General features: G+C 38.7%; 1 protein-coding gene across 1 annotated transcript; it reads left to right on the forward strand.

Moving 5' to 3' along the window:
• The first annotated feature begins 1,795 nt into the window (after positions 1 to 1,795).
• smyd5 (SMYD family member 5) lies at positions 1,796 to 13,994 on the forward strand. Its single transcript, XM_023292797.3, has 13 exons — positions 1,796 to 1,922; positions 3,202 to 3,310; positions 4,339 to 4,478; positions 5,858 to 5,979; positions 7,633 to 7,702; positions 7,839 to 7,943; positions 8,196 to 8,258; positions 10,811 to 10,881; positions 10,997 to 11,103; positions 11,323 to 11,379; positions 11,483 to 11,577; positions 12,976 to 13,046; positions 13,551 to 13,994. Exons 1-13 carry the CDS (start codon positions 1,830 to 1,832, stop codon positions 13,699 to 13,701), a joined length of 1,254 nt encoding a protein of 417 aa, XP_023148565.2. The 5' UTR covers positions 1,796 to 1,829; the 3' UTR covers positions 13,702 to 13,994.
• The last annotated feature ends 802 nt before the right edge of the window (positions 13,995 to 14,796 follow it).

A 14,796-nucleotide genomic window follows, 5' to 3' on the forward strand; every position in this document is an offset into this window, starting at 1 on the left:
TATATATATATATATATATATATATATATATATATATATATATATATATATATATATATATATATCTTATGTATAATATTCAGCTGATTCTGTTTTTAATTCTTGTATATATATATATAATACCTCCACTGCTACTACGAATTTATTAATGTTTGCTAGACAAACACTGTAAAACAGCTCTCTATATATTATTTTATAACATATAATAAATACTCTCTCCCTGTATGCACAGTGTTTGGACTCTTTTTGCTTAGTTTTGAATAAGTCTCATAATTCAGATTAAATAACATGGACTTCATTTTTAATTAGAGTATTTATTTAACCCTGTAAAACCCACTGTTGCAGAAGTACAACAGTTGTTTCATTTTTTAAATATTTTCTATTTTAATTTTATATATGTAGCTCTCTCTCTCTCTCGCTCTACACACACACACACACACACACACACACACACACACACACACACATATATATATATATATATATATATATATATATATATATAGATAGATAGATAGATAGATCGTTTTTTTGTTGCTCATTTTCTTTCTATATTTGGGTCTTGCAGGGTTAGAGATCTCATAAGGTGAACTATATCCTCAAAATATTAGTAGTTTGCACAAGTATAAGTCCAAAACTGTTTGTGATTAATTCTTTTTAAATATTTTGCAAATGATGATTGTATTATTTGTCTGTTTCTACAGTTTTGTTCATTTCAGTTTTATTTCAGCTCACTAAAACAGCATTAATGGTGATTTTTACCTGTGAAAACACCTTCCTACTTTCATTTTAATGCAGTCTACTTTATGAGGTTGCTCACCACATTTTCCTGAAACAGTAAAACTTTAATTTTTACCTTTGGGTCACATTCCACTTCAGTGCACCAAAGGGCTCATGCCTGACTGTTTCATATATATCACATTTATTTTTGTGCATATGTATGTTATTAAATAATACATGTTAAAAACTCTTAAAGGTGGGGTAATGTTGATTTTTGCGCCGTTCTATCAACCATAAAACCATAATTTTTGATCCTAAAAGGCTGCTTTCCCCCCTGTGCTTGGCACTGATAGGAGTTTTAGAAATATAGAGTATGGTGTCAGTCAGAGGCATACTTTGAGAAACAAAATGTTAAAATGACCTATTTTTTTGCATTTATGGTCAATATTTGAACATACATTAAGCAGGTATGATGGTGTACCTGCTTCGAAAGCAGTTATATAATATTGTTACTGAGGTAAAACAAAAATCATGGTTTTCCAACTCTTAATGCTTCGAATAATTTTATAAAAAGTGGCATCATATGCAATCACATGCAAAATCAGAATCAATTTTAATGACCAAGTCTGTACACACCTTACAAGGAATTTGGATTCGGCTGTTGGTGTCACCCATGGAATAAGGAAAGAGAATAATAAAACAACTATAGAAAGAAAAAGAGAAACAAGAAAAAATAGTAGTAGTAAAAATAAATAAAGAATAAAAAAGTATATACAGATATTTACACATATGAAACAAATTTACAAACACAGTTGTGCAAAATCATGTCAGACATGTTGATTTTTAAACTTGTTTTTGATTTTTTTTATTGAGATCAGTTTTATTTTAGTATAGCTTTGTTGGCAAGTAGTAGCACTGTAAGAAACACTGTGTTGGGAAGGTTGGTAGCATTAATTCCTGGTATTGTGATCTGTCAAACTGAACATGTTCAGGTATGAGTGTAGCAGCACTGAGCTGCAGTTCACCTCTCGGCCGCCAGACGTCGCTGCTTCCTGTCCGGCGCATAAAGCTCAGGTTCGGGGTTCAGAGGTGAAAGGTCTTGTGGAAACATGGCGGCTCCCATGGATGACATGTTTTCCTTCTGCGTGGATCCCGGCAAAGTTGCCGGCAGCGTGGAGGTCCGATTTATCGACAACATCAAGGTGAGAGCGGATCTAGTTTGAGCGAATAAAACAGATTTAGACGAATCTGGGGTTTAAAGCGGCTTTAAAGCAGCAACTGTGATGATCGCTGCAGGTTCAGCTCACAGACAGACAGACAGACCTACCTACCTGACTCCGAGTTAGTTTCTGTTTGTGTGTTTAGTTTAACTAAATGTTGTTTTTTCTGCTTCTTCACTGAGACCCGTTTCATGGATTATTACAGACATCCAGCCAGAAACTGCTCAACATAACCTCCAGCTAAAAGAAATAATTCAATTAAAGATACATCACACTATTTAGGAGTCACTATTTGCCATAAGGTGAGATAAAACTCTGTTAATCTCGAAGGTAATTCTTGTCCCAGATATTACTCAGAGAACAATGATTTAACAGGAGACTAAACGCAGTGACTATTAGAGAATTACCATTACAAATATGATACATTTCGAAAAAATAAAAATACTGCCGATGATGCTTAGACAATAGAATAGTATTGCCAATGATAATGAAATAAGTTGGAATGTATATTAGAAAGCAACGACTCACTCCCTGATAACATACAACAACTGTTCAGAAGTAAAATAGCAAATTATGAATCAAAATGTTGATGTTAAAACATCATTTTATTGTTCCACCATGAAGACTAGATGTTGATCAGATTGTGAAGTAAACTTATGGAATGATCTAGATGAGGATCTCAAAATGAACACACCTTTTAAACAACTAAAAAAAGATTTTTTCTAAAATATAATAACGTGTAAAAGTAAATGTGTTCTGGAGTTTCTAAAGAGGTATCAAAGCAGAAGATTTGATGTAAACCAGAAATAATAAGATATGAAACTAATAAGTTTTACTTCACCCTGCTCATTTTCAGGCACTATCTTAGGTTTTGGATTTGTTTTGTGTATTTATTTTCTCTTTTGCCTTTATGATACTGTGACACATCTGAAATAAAACAAATGAATGATTATTACGCATGAAAACTGAAATGCTGCACATTAAACCCACATAATGTACATGGAAAATTACATACTTTTTACAAGCGATTGAAAAATGTAAAGTTATTGTTCAGATTTTAAGTGTCTGATTCCTGCAGAAGAGGGAGGAGTTGTACAGTTTGCTGATAGAAAAGATGCCTGAAGCTGCTCTGATGTGATTATTATGTTAGTAATGTTTTTGTGCGTTATGTCACTTGATGTGCAGTCCAGTCTTGTGTATATTGTGAATCCAAGTCTCCTAGATTGGGTACAACAGTAACGGTTTGTTATTCATGTTCCAGGGTAAGGGTCTCTTTGCCAAAAAGAGCATCAAGAAGGGAGACTCCATCTTCATTGAGCGGCCTCTCGTCGCTGCCCAGTTCCTGTGGAATGCTTTGTACAAATATAAAGGTGAGACGTCGAGTAGAAATGCAACAGCACAGTTTATTAAAGAGCTCATCAGCTGTTCACACCTTTACATGAACTGAGAGCTACTCAGATCGCATCTTTGCCTGGATTAACAAAGAATGACACTGGAACTGTTGAATGAAAGAATACAGATTAGAGTGACACATTAAAAGAAAACTCTGGTGGCTCTGTTAGGCTTTAAGAGGAATTTTTCTGGAGGAGTTTGGGTTCACATGTTGCCTTAGAGGAAAGGATTGCTGCAAATCAATACACAGTGACCACCTTTATCCTGTCATTGAACATTTATAATGCTGGACACTTACATTTTATTTTCTTAGAAAATGCACATTTTACATTTTATGATTCTACTGTTTCTGCTTATGTTTATATTTTTCTACTTAAGTTCATCTCTATATTTTATACTGTTTAGATTTCTATGTCGGTTTCAGATTTATTTATATAGCACTTATAAAAGGCCTATGGCCGACCAAAGTGCTTAGTCTTTGAGCAACTGTAACGTAAGCAGTTTCCCCTCTGGGATCAATAAAGTATTTCTTATTGTGATTCCGATTTCGATCCTGATGGGAGTGGTCCTAGTTCACAGGGCGTGAGTGGAATGAAAATGCTAACAATATGAAAAAAAGGTGTTCAATCGTTCCCGTAGATTGCTGGGAATTTGAGAGTCCATACCAATGATGCTCTTCTGGTAACACATGGCAGCCCAACATCTTACTGAGACATTTTATGTCAGGTTTTTCCTCTAATTTGTCACCTGTCTGTTCATACAAACAGCATCTCGACATGGACATTTTATATTTTGGTTAAACAACATTACATTGTGGAAATCTGTTTGTCTTTGTCTGGTCAGAACAGTCAAATTGAATTGATCTTTACTTCATTTTCAAAAGCAATAAAACAGGAAACTTCAAACTTTTTTTTCTAGTCACTGTACATCTGAAACTGAAATTTTGATATCTTCAGGGCTTGCAGTTTTGTTTCACCGCTGCCTGTCTGTTCTGCTGCTTTCACAGCCTGTGAGTTCTGCTTACGTGCTCTGGAGACTGCAGAGGAGAATGCGAGGAGACTCAGCGGCAACCCTGGACTCAGCCTTCCTCACCCGGAGCTCTGTTGTGTCCGACCAGAGCTGCACCAGGCCTGTCCTCAGTGCCAGGTGGGTCTCGACTGTTGTTGATTGTTGAAGACGTAAAATAAAATTTAAAAAAAGCAGAACTTGTCATTTTGTACATGTATAGTATAGTACAGGGGTATTCAACTAAAACTCAAAGTCATGGGAACCCCACATGTATTTAGTTGGAGATGCAGAAATCACATAATTCTGTTTTTATGTTTGATCTGTTTAAACTGCTGCTACTGCAGCTGATAGAACATAAAAAAGAAAACTGATCAGGTTCTTAGTATTTATTACAGAGAATATTCAATCACTTTGATTTGGCCACAAATTAAAGCGATTTCCTTCATTATGAGGACAGTGTCAGACCTACATGCACTTCACTACAATATCATGTTTGAATGCATGAAGCGTGATAGTTTTATTGTGCAGCTGTCTGTTAGAAATAATCATCTGCATTGATCGGTAAAATAAATACATTCTGCACATTTAACAGTTTTCTACCAGCATTCCTGTCTTACATCATTTACAGTTGCAGTCTTTTACCATCATGGATTTTTATGTTCCTCAATGTTCTCCATTAAAACAACCTGTTCGTGATCGGTTCATTTTGTGCAGAAAACGAGTCAAATGATGCGTTAATCGCTGCTGTTTGTGTGACGAGTTTAAAGCAGAAAGGCTGAGTTAACAAAGAAAGATAAAGACCACCTTCATGCCTGTTAACTCTGACAGGTTTTAGTTTTTCTCAAGCTGACTCACACAAAGAAAGCCTCATTGTGTACATCCGTATAGGATAAAGTCTGGGTTACTCGAATAACTTAAGGAATTGTTTCAACCCTATTTTCAACTAGACCAAAATAAATTACACTGAATTTCAGGACTTTCTGCTTTGGGCTCCTGATGCTATACAGTCCACTTATAAAGCCCATTCCTCTCTCATTATCTCCTGCATTGTTTGCAGATTTATCAGCTCCACTTTTCACAATGAACTATGATGCTCCAGAAATGGTTTATATTCTTTAACATTGTCAGAAATTGCAACAGTAAATTCCTTTTCTGTGGGAAAATGTGCAACTTTTACACTTTTGCTCATGTTTCCAAAGGGAGACTTGGTTAAAAGCAAAAAAGCTGGAAAAGCATTGATTTTAAATATCCATCCAGAGACAGATCTATATATAGAAATCCGTAGTTTATAGAAGTTTGTTTATTCATGCAAATTGAAGTAATAATAACTCCTACAGATAACTTCCAGCGTCGTTCAGTGCAGACTTGTAGTTTCCAGTCGGTGCTGAAGGAACTGTGCTGCATGCTGGGAGGCCGACTTGTTCTCCCGCTTGCAACGATTCACACATTTAAAAAAAAAAAAAAAAAAAATCATTTTCATTGTATTTTGATTCCTGTGAATCCTTCTCCCTCGGCAGGTGATGTACTGCAGCAGCGAGTGTCGACAGGCTGCCGCGGATCAGTACCACCGGGCTCTGTGTCTGGGACCTTCTCAGGAAGACCCAGAACATCCAATCAACAAGCTCAAAGATGCATGGAGGTGAAGGGAGCCTTTTATGGATTTTCTTGCAAAAAAATTACTGTGAAATCTTTTAAGTTTTAAATTCCAAACACTTTTTTATTAATGAGTTTTTGAAGTTTGGCCCTCAGAGCTAAATGTAATCATTTTTATGATTCCCCCTAAACCTCACCAGTTGGTTATTTTCACTGGATTGGGTTGAAATTTCTACCAAACATACATTAGACCCTGATTATAATATGCTACTCAACAGCTGCAACTGAACGTTGGACAGTAATGGAATTATAGCATTTAATTATCTTGAATACAATTTTCAAAAATGAGTTTCTCCAGTAGTGTTTATTTTCTTGCAAACAAATTTTGATTCTGTCATATTAATACACTTTTGTCATATGTGGAAATTATTTGGTCCTGCATAAAGAAATCATTCCCACAAATCTCAATACAGTACAAAAATACGTAACCATACGTGTTTCAAAGCAGATTAATTTAAGCTTCAAAGATACTCTATTAGTTACTGTAATTTTACCACCTGTAGTATTACATTTAGTTGTGTTATTTCATCGGTAGGTATTTGTACGTTGTTGGCTTCAGGTTTTCTACCTTTGTGTGATACCTGAACTCTCCTCCCAGTTTATGAGATAAATCTGTGGAATCTAATACAATCCTAAACATAAATTCTACTTTTACAACGCTTCTTCTTTTTTAGTTTTTGTTGCTGACATTTTTTGAAGAACTGCTGGAGTAATCTTTCATTTTTCTCTCTCTATATTTTAATCATCGCCCCCTATCAATAATAAACATAAAGCCACACATCAGCAACAACTGACAGTGAAGAAGCTTTGTAAAGGTCGAATTTATGGCCGAGTTGTTGTATTGGATGCGAGTGTCAGTCGCACAAACACATAGAAACACTTGAAATCAACAAAGTATTAATAACTACCTATGAAATAACACCACTGAATGTGATATTAGTCAGTGAAAGGTGTAAAAAATGTGTTATTTAAAAAGAAAATTTTATATCTTACAGTTTTCTGTGTTCTGGCAATGAATAATTAACACTGTTTAATAATACATTTAAAAAAAAAAAAAAAAAGTTTCAAATGCTCCCTCTTTGGAAAACATACAATCGAAATACATTAAAAAGTGTCAGTTCTGAGCTATGTGTAGCAAGAGCTGAGGCTGTTTTTTATTTTATTTATTTTTTATCCAAGACCAGATAACTTCACAACAACAAGGAAGTACATTAATAAAACACAGAATCAAAATCTGTCTGCAAGAAAGTGAAAACCTGTGAAAATACAAGTTTTTGAAAGCTAGAGATTCTTCCTTCAGGTAGCAAATTTATTCATTTGATTGCTGTAAAACATTCAGCAACAGCTGCTTAGTTGGAAACTATCCTCAGGGTTCAGTGAAAATTTCAGTCCAGTGAAAAATAAGTGAAGTGGTGAGAAATGATGAAATGTAGCTCTGAGGGCCAAACTTCAAAAAACCATAAATAAAACATCTGCAGCAGAACAAGGTCCCATGAGCTAAACAGAAGGTTTCACGTGATTTTTTTCAATAAAATCCATGACATGAACTGGGAAGTTTGTGTGAGTTGACATGGAATAAGCCAGATGTTTTCACCTTCTTGTGAGATTTTTGTTTCCAGTTTTTATTGTGTTGTTTCAGGAGTATGCATTATCCCCCAGAGACCTCCAGCATCATGCTCATGGCCAGAATGGTAGCTTTGGTCAAACAGGTGAGTCTGTGATTACTTGTAGCTCCAAAATACATCGGATAAAAAAAAAAAATCCCTGTGTGTATTAAAGAAACGCTGCACGCCGACAGTAAGACACACTGTAATAACTAAATGCCACGGTGTTGTTAATGTCCAGGCCAAAGATAAAGCACACTGGCAGAAGCTATTTTCTCACTTCTGCAGCCGGGCGGCGAACGAGGAAGAGGAGATCGCACACAAGCTTCTGGGAGAGCAGTTCAGAGTGAGTTACCTTCACGTTGTTCCCGCTGCAGATATGAAGTTGTTGGGGTGCAAAATGTAGAAAGCCCGTCAGTTCAAAGACGATATCGTGCTCATGTGGCGATCGCAGCCCTTCACAGCTCAGTAAGCAAAGCATGCCAATGTTACTTTCCCCTGAGAGAGTCCCATTTCCCACTGTGGCCATCTATGCTTGTGATGTATGCTTTCTGTCACATACGGCGTAATATTTATTTATTTCGCGTTGGTTTTACAGGGGCAGTTGGCCTTGTTACACAGCCTTTTTAGAGCAGCACTTTATGATGAGCATCTCAGCAGGGTGAGTAAAACATTCAGTGTTTCTTCACGTTTTCAAGCTTGTAGTTCACATTTATTCAGCTCGTTTTCACCAAATGCTGCACGCTGCTGCCAAAACGTGGTTGTTTCTCAGGACGGTTAATTACTGCAGCTCAGAGGGGAACTTTGAACTGACATTTGTGATTTTTATTTGGCCTTCTCTGCCTCCTAAATGCTGTCCTGCTTACTACATCACTTTCTGTATAAATGTCAGGGTTCCTAAAAATGTTGGTGTCCCTGTTGAGTGCGTGAGGCTGAAAAACAGTCCATCAATTCATGTGTCACAAAGCTGCCATTTGCAAAGCATCGTTTTACATTATGATAAGTTAGATTGCAGCTGACGAGTTCAGTCATTATCATTTAATTTGCTGAGAATTTGGAAATAGAGGGAAAAAACTAAATCTGCAGATAATTTAGGGGGTTTTCAAAGTAAAAACACCAAATAATCTTCAATTTGGGCTTCTCAAATGTGCATTTTATATCATTTTAAGCTAAAATCTCTTGAGTTTTGGATTGTTGATTAGACAAATCAATGGTGTCGTCCTGGGCTCTGAAATTTTGTTGTGCATTTTTCTATACTTTCTGTATAGTTGTCTATAGTGCTTGTACAATTCCCCAGAGATTAAGGAGAAGTTTTGAGTAATCAACACTCCAAAAGCCAAGTGTTCAATTACTAATTACAATATTTGCATTTATGTATATGGTCCCAGATGTTTTTTCTATTATTATACTATTCAACTCACTCCTGTGTGCTGCAGTAGAAGGCAGCTGGACTTCTTTTTGTTTTTTTAGGCTGTTTATCTTTTCAACCAAGAGGCGTCACTAGTTCTAACTAACTGTTGGGGAGTTTGTCGTGTTCAGCTCACATGACTCAAAGTGTGAGTGGCGGTGAAACTGCCAGGAGAGGGATGTCAGGACTGTTCTATGTGCTTCATAGGGATGTTGTGCTTACATTGGTTACTTAACTTCTCTCTCAAACCGTCTGTCTTCTCTGCCCAGACACTACTGTCCTTAAATGAGCATCTCTTCCCCTTCAGATGCAGGTGGACTGTTGGGTCTTGTGCTGATGAGCTGCTCTCTTGTGTAGAACTGTTGTTTAGTCTGTGGACTCCTCTCTGCATTGGACTGCATATATAGTGTTGCTCAGCCTGAGTTTGGTTGTTTTATTCTCAAACTGAACTGGTTCATGTCTCAGAGTGGATCTGAAGTGCATCAAGATGTTGTGTTTCTCAGAGACTCGTCATGATCAGTGTTGTTCCACATGTTCTTATAATCTTCTCTGCTGATGTTGTGGAGTTTTTTTTCTCCAGATTTCTTCATGAATGCCCAGTTTGGACACCTGTGGGTTTTAATAGCTTAACTAACATGTCTGTGGTGCTTTTCTTTTCCCTCTCTTGGACATTCTCAGCCTGCTGCTGTAAAGTTTTGATCGCACCAAGTGGGTGGTGGGAGTAAATCTCTTTGTTAATGCTTTAATGTGCACAGCACAGTCCAAAAAAGGCAGTTTGTTTTTCCTGTCTGTTGTCAACTCAGTGTTTTTATCCACCATTTTAACGTGCTCTGTAAAGGCGTCTACTTCTTGAGCTCTGAATGTGACCCAGGTGTCATCCACATATCTGACCCAGTGGCTAGAAGTTGTTCTTGTGAAAGAGCTCAATGTTCTGCTTTTTCACAACGGAACAACACCATCCACTCGTTCAGATATGTGGATGACACATGGGTCAAAGTCATAACCCGAGAAGTAGAAGCCTTCACAGAACATTTTAACTCATTGGACGGCAGCATTGACTTCAAAAAGGGACAATATCATGGAAAACAAGCGGCTTTTTATGGACTGTTCTGTGCACATTGAGGAGGACTGAAATTTACTGGAAACCTACACACAGACCGATACCTGCTGTTCAATTCCCACCACCAACTGGAACATAAGCTGAGGGGTCATCAGAACCGTATAGCACTGGGTTGAGAATGCCTTTACCAACAGCAGAAAAGAAATGGAGGCATAACAACATTATCATCATGTTTGTAACCAGATTGTCCAAGTAACTCTCTCCCTCCCTAACTTCAGACCCAGTCTTAGGCCAGAACTGGTTTTCACACGCTGAACAACGTCTTATATGCAGTCCAATGCAGCGAGGAGTGGACAGACCTGTACATTAAGGAGAAACAACAACTCAACACAGTCAAAACTCAGCTGCCCGCCTCCTTCTTAGGGATGAGGGACACACCTTTAAAGACAGCGATTCTAGACAGAGAAGGGTGAAGGAACCCTTCTATGTTAAACTGAAACAGCATTTGTAAACAGATCAGGTAGTCTACAAACCACTTATCAGCCATATTTGATGCACAGCTGACATCCCTCCCCTGGCAGTTTCACCCAGTTGGATCAGAGGTGAAGAATAAAAAAAAAGACCATCTGCCTTCTACTGCAGCAGACAAACAGAACTTCTACTAGCTCAAGTGACACTAAAAGGGTTCAAATGAAACTGAAAATCTCCTCCTCTATGAACTAATGAAGGTATGATTGTATTGCAGTGGTTTGTTCCGGAGGGTTTCCGCTCTCTGTTCGCTCTGGTGGGAACAAACGGACAAGGAATTGGCACCAGGTAAACACCTGCCTCCTCTGAGCTTTACTTTAACCATCAACAGACTCAACTCTGGATCTCAGTTTGGCTCAGATAGTTTTCTCTCTTTGTAAGCGTTTTCTCTAATCAATTTCAGCTCTTTGAGTCAGTGGGTTCATGCCTGTGATGCACTTGAGCTTCCTGCCCAGCAGAGGGAGCATTTGGACTCTTTTATTGACCAGCTGTACAAGGACATTGAAAAAGGTCACCGTTTTATCTCATTCTTGCAGTGTTTTTTTGTTTGCCCGAGTAAATTATTTTTGTCTCCACTGAGCAGATTTTCAACGGTCGTATTGTTTGAGCGAGTGTTTATTGTTGCATGTTTCAGTGTAGACCAGTGACAATGCCGTGATTATTATGTAACCTGTTTGCAGATCCCAGCAAAGGTCAGAAATGAGCATAATTTGTGCATTTTCTCTGCAGAAACGGGGGACTTTCTGAACTGTGAGGGCTCTGGACTGTTCATGCTTCAAAGCTCATGTAGGTGCAGATGATGACTCTGCTGTAAACACTCACTTCGGTTTAAAGTTGCTGTTACTCCAAAAGGCCATCTGTTGACCTCTTTCTTCTCTGACCCCTTCAGGTAACCACAGCTGCATACCCAACGCAGAGGCGTCCTTCCCCGACAACAATTTCCTGCTTCACCTCAGTGCCCTAAATGACATCAACCCAGGAGAGGTCAGCTGACATGTCTGGGTTTAGAGAGATAAATTTTGGCCTGGGATAGACGGGACAGAACATCCCTCTCTAGCTTTGCGTGCTCCCTTGTCAGACGGTATTAGAAGGCTGAGACTTCCAGGATTGGAGTGGGTTTGTCAAGCTGTCAGAAAGATTGAGAAGCCTTGCATCTGCGCGGCACAGTAATGTCACAGCAGCCGCGCTACTTTCGCCGTTCAAAGCTCTCCTTTGAACGCTGGCAAAGACAGAAGCGCTTTGTACAACATTTCACCAGTTGAGAGACAGAAGGACAGAGCAGCTTCCTGCACAACAGAACTAAGACATTTGGGGGAAAAAAAATATTTCTTCCATTTGAAAAATAGCAATGCTAGAGCGCTTTTCCGACACGGGATATGGGAGATTGCTGGTTTCACTATTCTGTCACTCAGACTCGGGTCACTTATTGTTACCTACAGCCTCATTCAGACAACGCAACAGTGATGGAGAGATCCATGGTACATGCCAGCTATTTGCTATACATACAAGATCCTACATCAGTGCATCATGATATTATGTGTGTCTGTCCAAAAATGTGACTACATAGGCCCTTTCAGATAAGCACTACTTTCATTTGAAGTGGTTAAAAGCAGAGTGGTCTAACCAACAAAAATCCAAATTGAATTTTATTTAATTTCTGTAATATTTTATGGTCTAGATTTTAGTGGCAAAGTGGTCCAACCCACAACCCAAATATAGCATCACAGTAGTGCTTCTAATGTTAGACCATTCTTGAAAACACAAAACTTTGAACCCATTTTTCTCAAAAACTACAGAAAGTGGGTTAGACCACTCTGCTTCCAAACGCTTCAGTTATTCTGGTGCATTCTGAATGTGTTCGCTTTCATGCCTCATTGTCATCCTCACTCATAGACACTAACCTTACTAGGTCAGACCCAGTGACATTCACCTTTAGCTTTCAACGTGGCACAAGTCTGACCTGCATGTATGCGCATTAACAGACACAAGATTCCAACATGCTGAGGCACGATTGCACATTTACCGAGACTCTCTCCATCTCTGTCGTGGGTTTGTCCGAATGAAGCTGATACGTCTGATTGACGGATCGAAACCAGCAATGTTACGTATCCCATGTCTCAAATTGCAGCTAAGACTTGTACTGTATCGAAAAAGATTTGTAAATGTTACTAAACTAGTAAGACTGCAACTTTTTCAGAGAAGTTACCGTGGTGCTGATGCAGACATGAAGTCCACACACTCCCATGCTGTCAGGTTAATAGATTAGAGTGCATTTCTGAAAAGGGCTGTCTGAAGGACTAAACTGCAACTTTCAAAGCTGAATACCTTCCTGTTATTGATGTTGGGGTTCTTCAGCCGGTGTGTGTTTTCTTCAATTTTCAGGAGATCTGCATCAGTTATTTGGATTGCTGTCAGCGGGACAGAAGCCGACATAGCAGACACAAAATTCTGAGGTAAGCATCTGTAATCCTTTAGCTCATTCACTTGAACTGGGGTCATACTGTTATGAATTGCGTGCAGATCAATAAAAAGCCTTCAAGCAATAATGTGCAGTCTTGAGGCTCTGACGCTACAGGGTCTGATGACTACTCCTGTGTTCATGCTGGTCATTGATTAGCATGATGTCAGTCCATCTTTGAATTGCACCCCAACACAGAGGGAGAGAGGCGAGGGGCTTCTTTCTACAAGACTCTGAGCCGCAGTTTTTGGCTCATCCTGTGATAATTCTCAGCCTTGAGAAGATGCTGTTTCTCTGGAGCCCCATATCACACCAGCTGATTCAGAGTATTAATTACACCCCAAACAATGAATACAGTTTTGAACAGTCGATCGCTTAAATGCGGAGCAGCTGCAGAAAAAGCACCAGATTTTCTAACAGCAGAGTGCGGAATGCTTCTAATTAATTCAGCTCTTGTTAGAGATGCAACAATGTGACTGGTGGAACATTTTCTTCCCAGGGAGAACTACCTGTTTGTCTGCTCGTGTCCAAAGTGTGTCTCCCAGATGGATGAGCTGGATGTGACATCTGAGGAGGAAGAGGAAGAAGAAGGCGAGGCAGAAGGTGAAACAGAGGGGGACGAGATGGAAGATGAGATGACAGATGTCTGATGAAACACTTGCCCATATTGTTCTCAGCCGTTCCCATCTCTGCCACCGCGCTACGCAACCACGAAGCCCAGAAGAATAAAGAGCAGTCCCGACCATGATCTGCATCGCACTGAAACTACCCAAACGTTGGGGGGGAAAGCGTCCTATCAGCAACACATTTCACTCATTTGTTTGAAAAATCAGCTACAGAAAGCCGATGAGGTGTGTGTGCCAGCATTAGGACAGTGACATGTTTTGGTTGTTTTGGCTCTGCCTCAGCACACTGGGGGTTTGAAATAAAACAAACAGTTTGATTTGAGTGCCAGCTTTCCTGGGAATGGGGAGTTAAAGACCTGGGGGCTCTTTCTTCTTTTTCAAAACTCTTGAGGGTGTAAATAGCAGAAATTTCACCATTTTAAAGTTGCAGCCATTCATTTTTTGCCTCAGGCTAAACAAACAACTCTTATAACTACTCTGACGTGTTAGCAAACAGATGCTTAATTATACATCTGGATGTAGCAGGGAACAAGAGATTTGATTTGTGCTTGTGGGCGGAGAAATACCTCTATCAAACCCTCCTTTTCATGTGTTGCTGGACTATTTGTCATTTTCATATGAACGACATGTCATATTAATTACCACTTCAAGTAGCCCCACAACCAAGAATTCACTGGGAGAGAAATGCCTGTAACATTATGAGAGATTTAATTTAGTCAGGTAGTTGCCAGCTTTGTCCTTCTACCTTTTTTTTTTTTTTTTTTTGCTGTTAAAACAGCATTCTATCAGGTTTCTGCTGCTGGAAATGACACAGCTGAGTGACACTAAACACTACAGGTCGGTGATCGTAGTAACTATTACTTACCACTGCAGGGTCCAACTGTCATGTTAGTAATTTCATTCGCTTTCATTTAAAAAAAAATAGAGCAACATTAACATTAAAAGTAAGCACTTTATCCCCATAGTTATTGTGTCTTTGAAAACAAATGGAGTAAAGAGCCAAAACAAAAGTGTCATAATACGGAATACACTGTTTGACCTCCAGGTTCACTAAATGTTACTCATAGAAACAATTATCTTGATAATGACTCTTAAAGAAAGCAGGATGATTAAGCAAAG

The sequence above is a fragment of the Amphiprion ocellaris genome, chromosome 13 (genome assembly GCF_022539595.1).
Source record: "Amphiprion ocellaris isolate individual 3 ecotype Okinawa chromosome 13, ASM2253959v1, whole genome shotgun sequence".
Lineage (NCBI taxonomy): Eukaryota > Metazoa > Chordata > Actinopteri > Pomacentridae > Amphiprion > Amphiprion ocellaris.

Bases quoted from the DNA above. Each gene is read 5' to 3' on its own strand.
- smyd5 (XM_023292797.3), top strand. From the start codon at position 1,830: ATGGCGGCTCCCATGGATGACATGTTTTCCTTCTGCGTGGATCCCGGC. The intron at 7,703-7,838 runs GTGAGTCTGTGA...GTTAATGTCCAG, and splicing joins TGGTAGCTTTGGTCAAACAG to GCCAAAGATAAAGCACACTG. The intron at 11,578-12,975 runs GTCAGCTGACAT...TTCAATTTTCAG, and splicing joins ATGACATCAACCCAGGAGAG to GAGATCTGCATCAGTTATTT.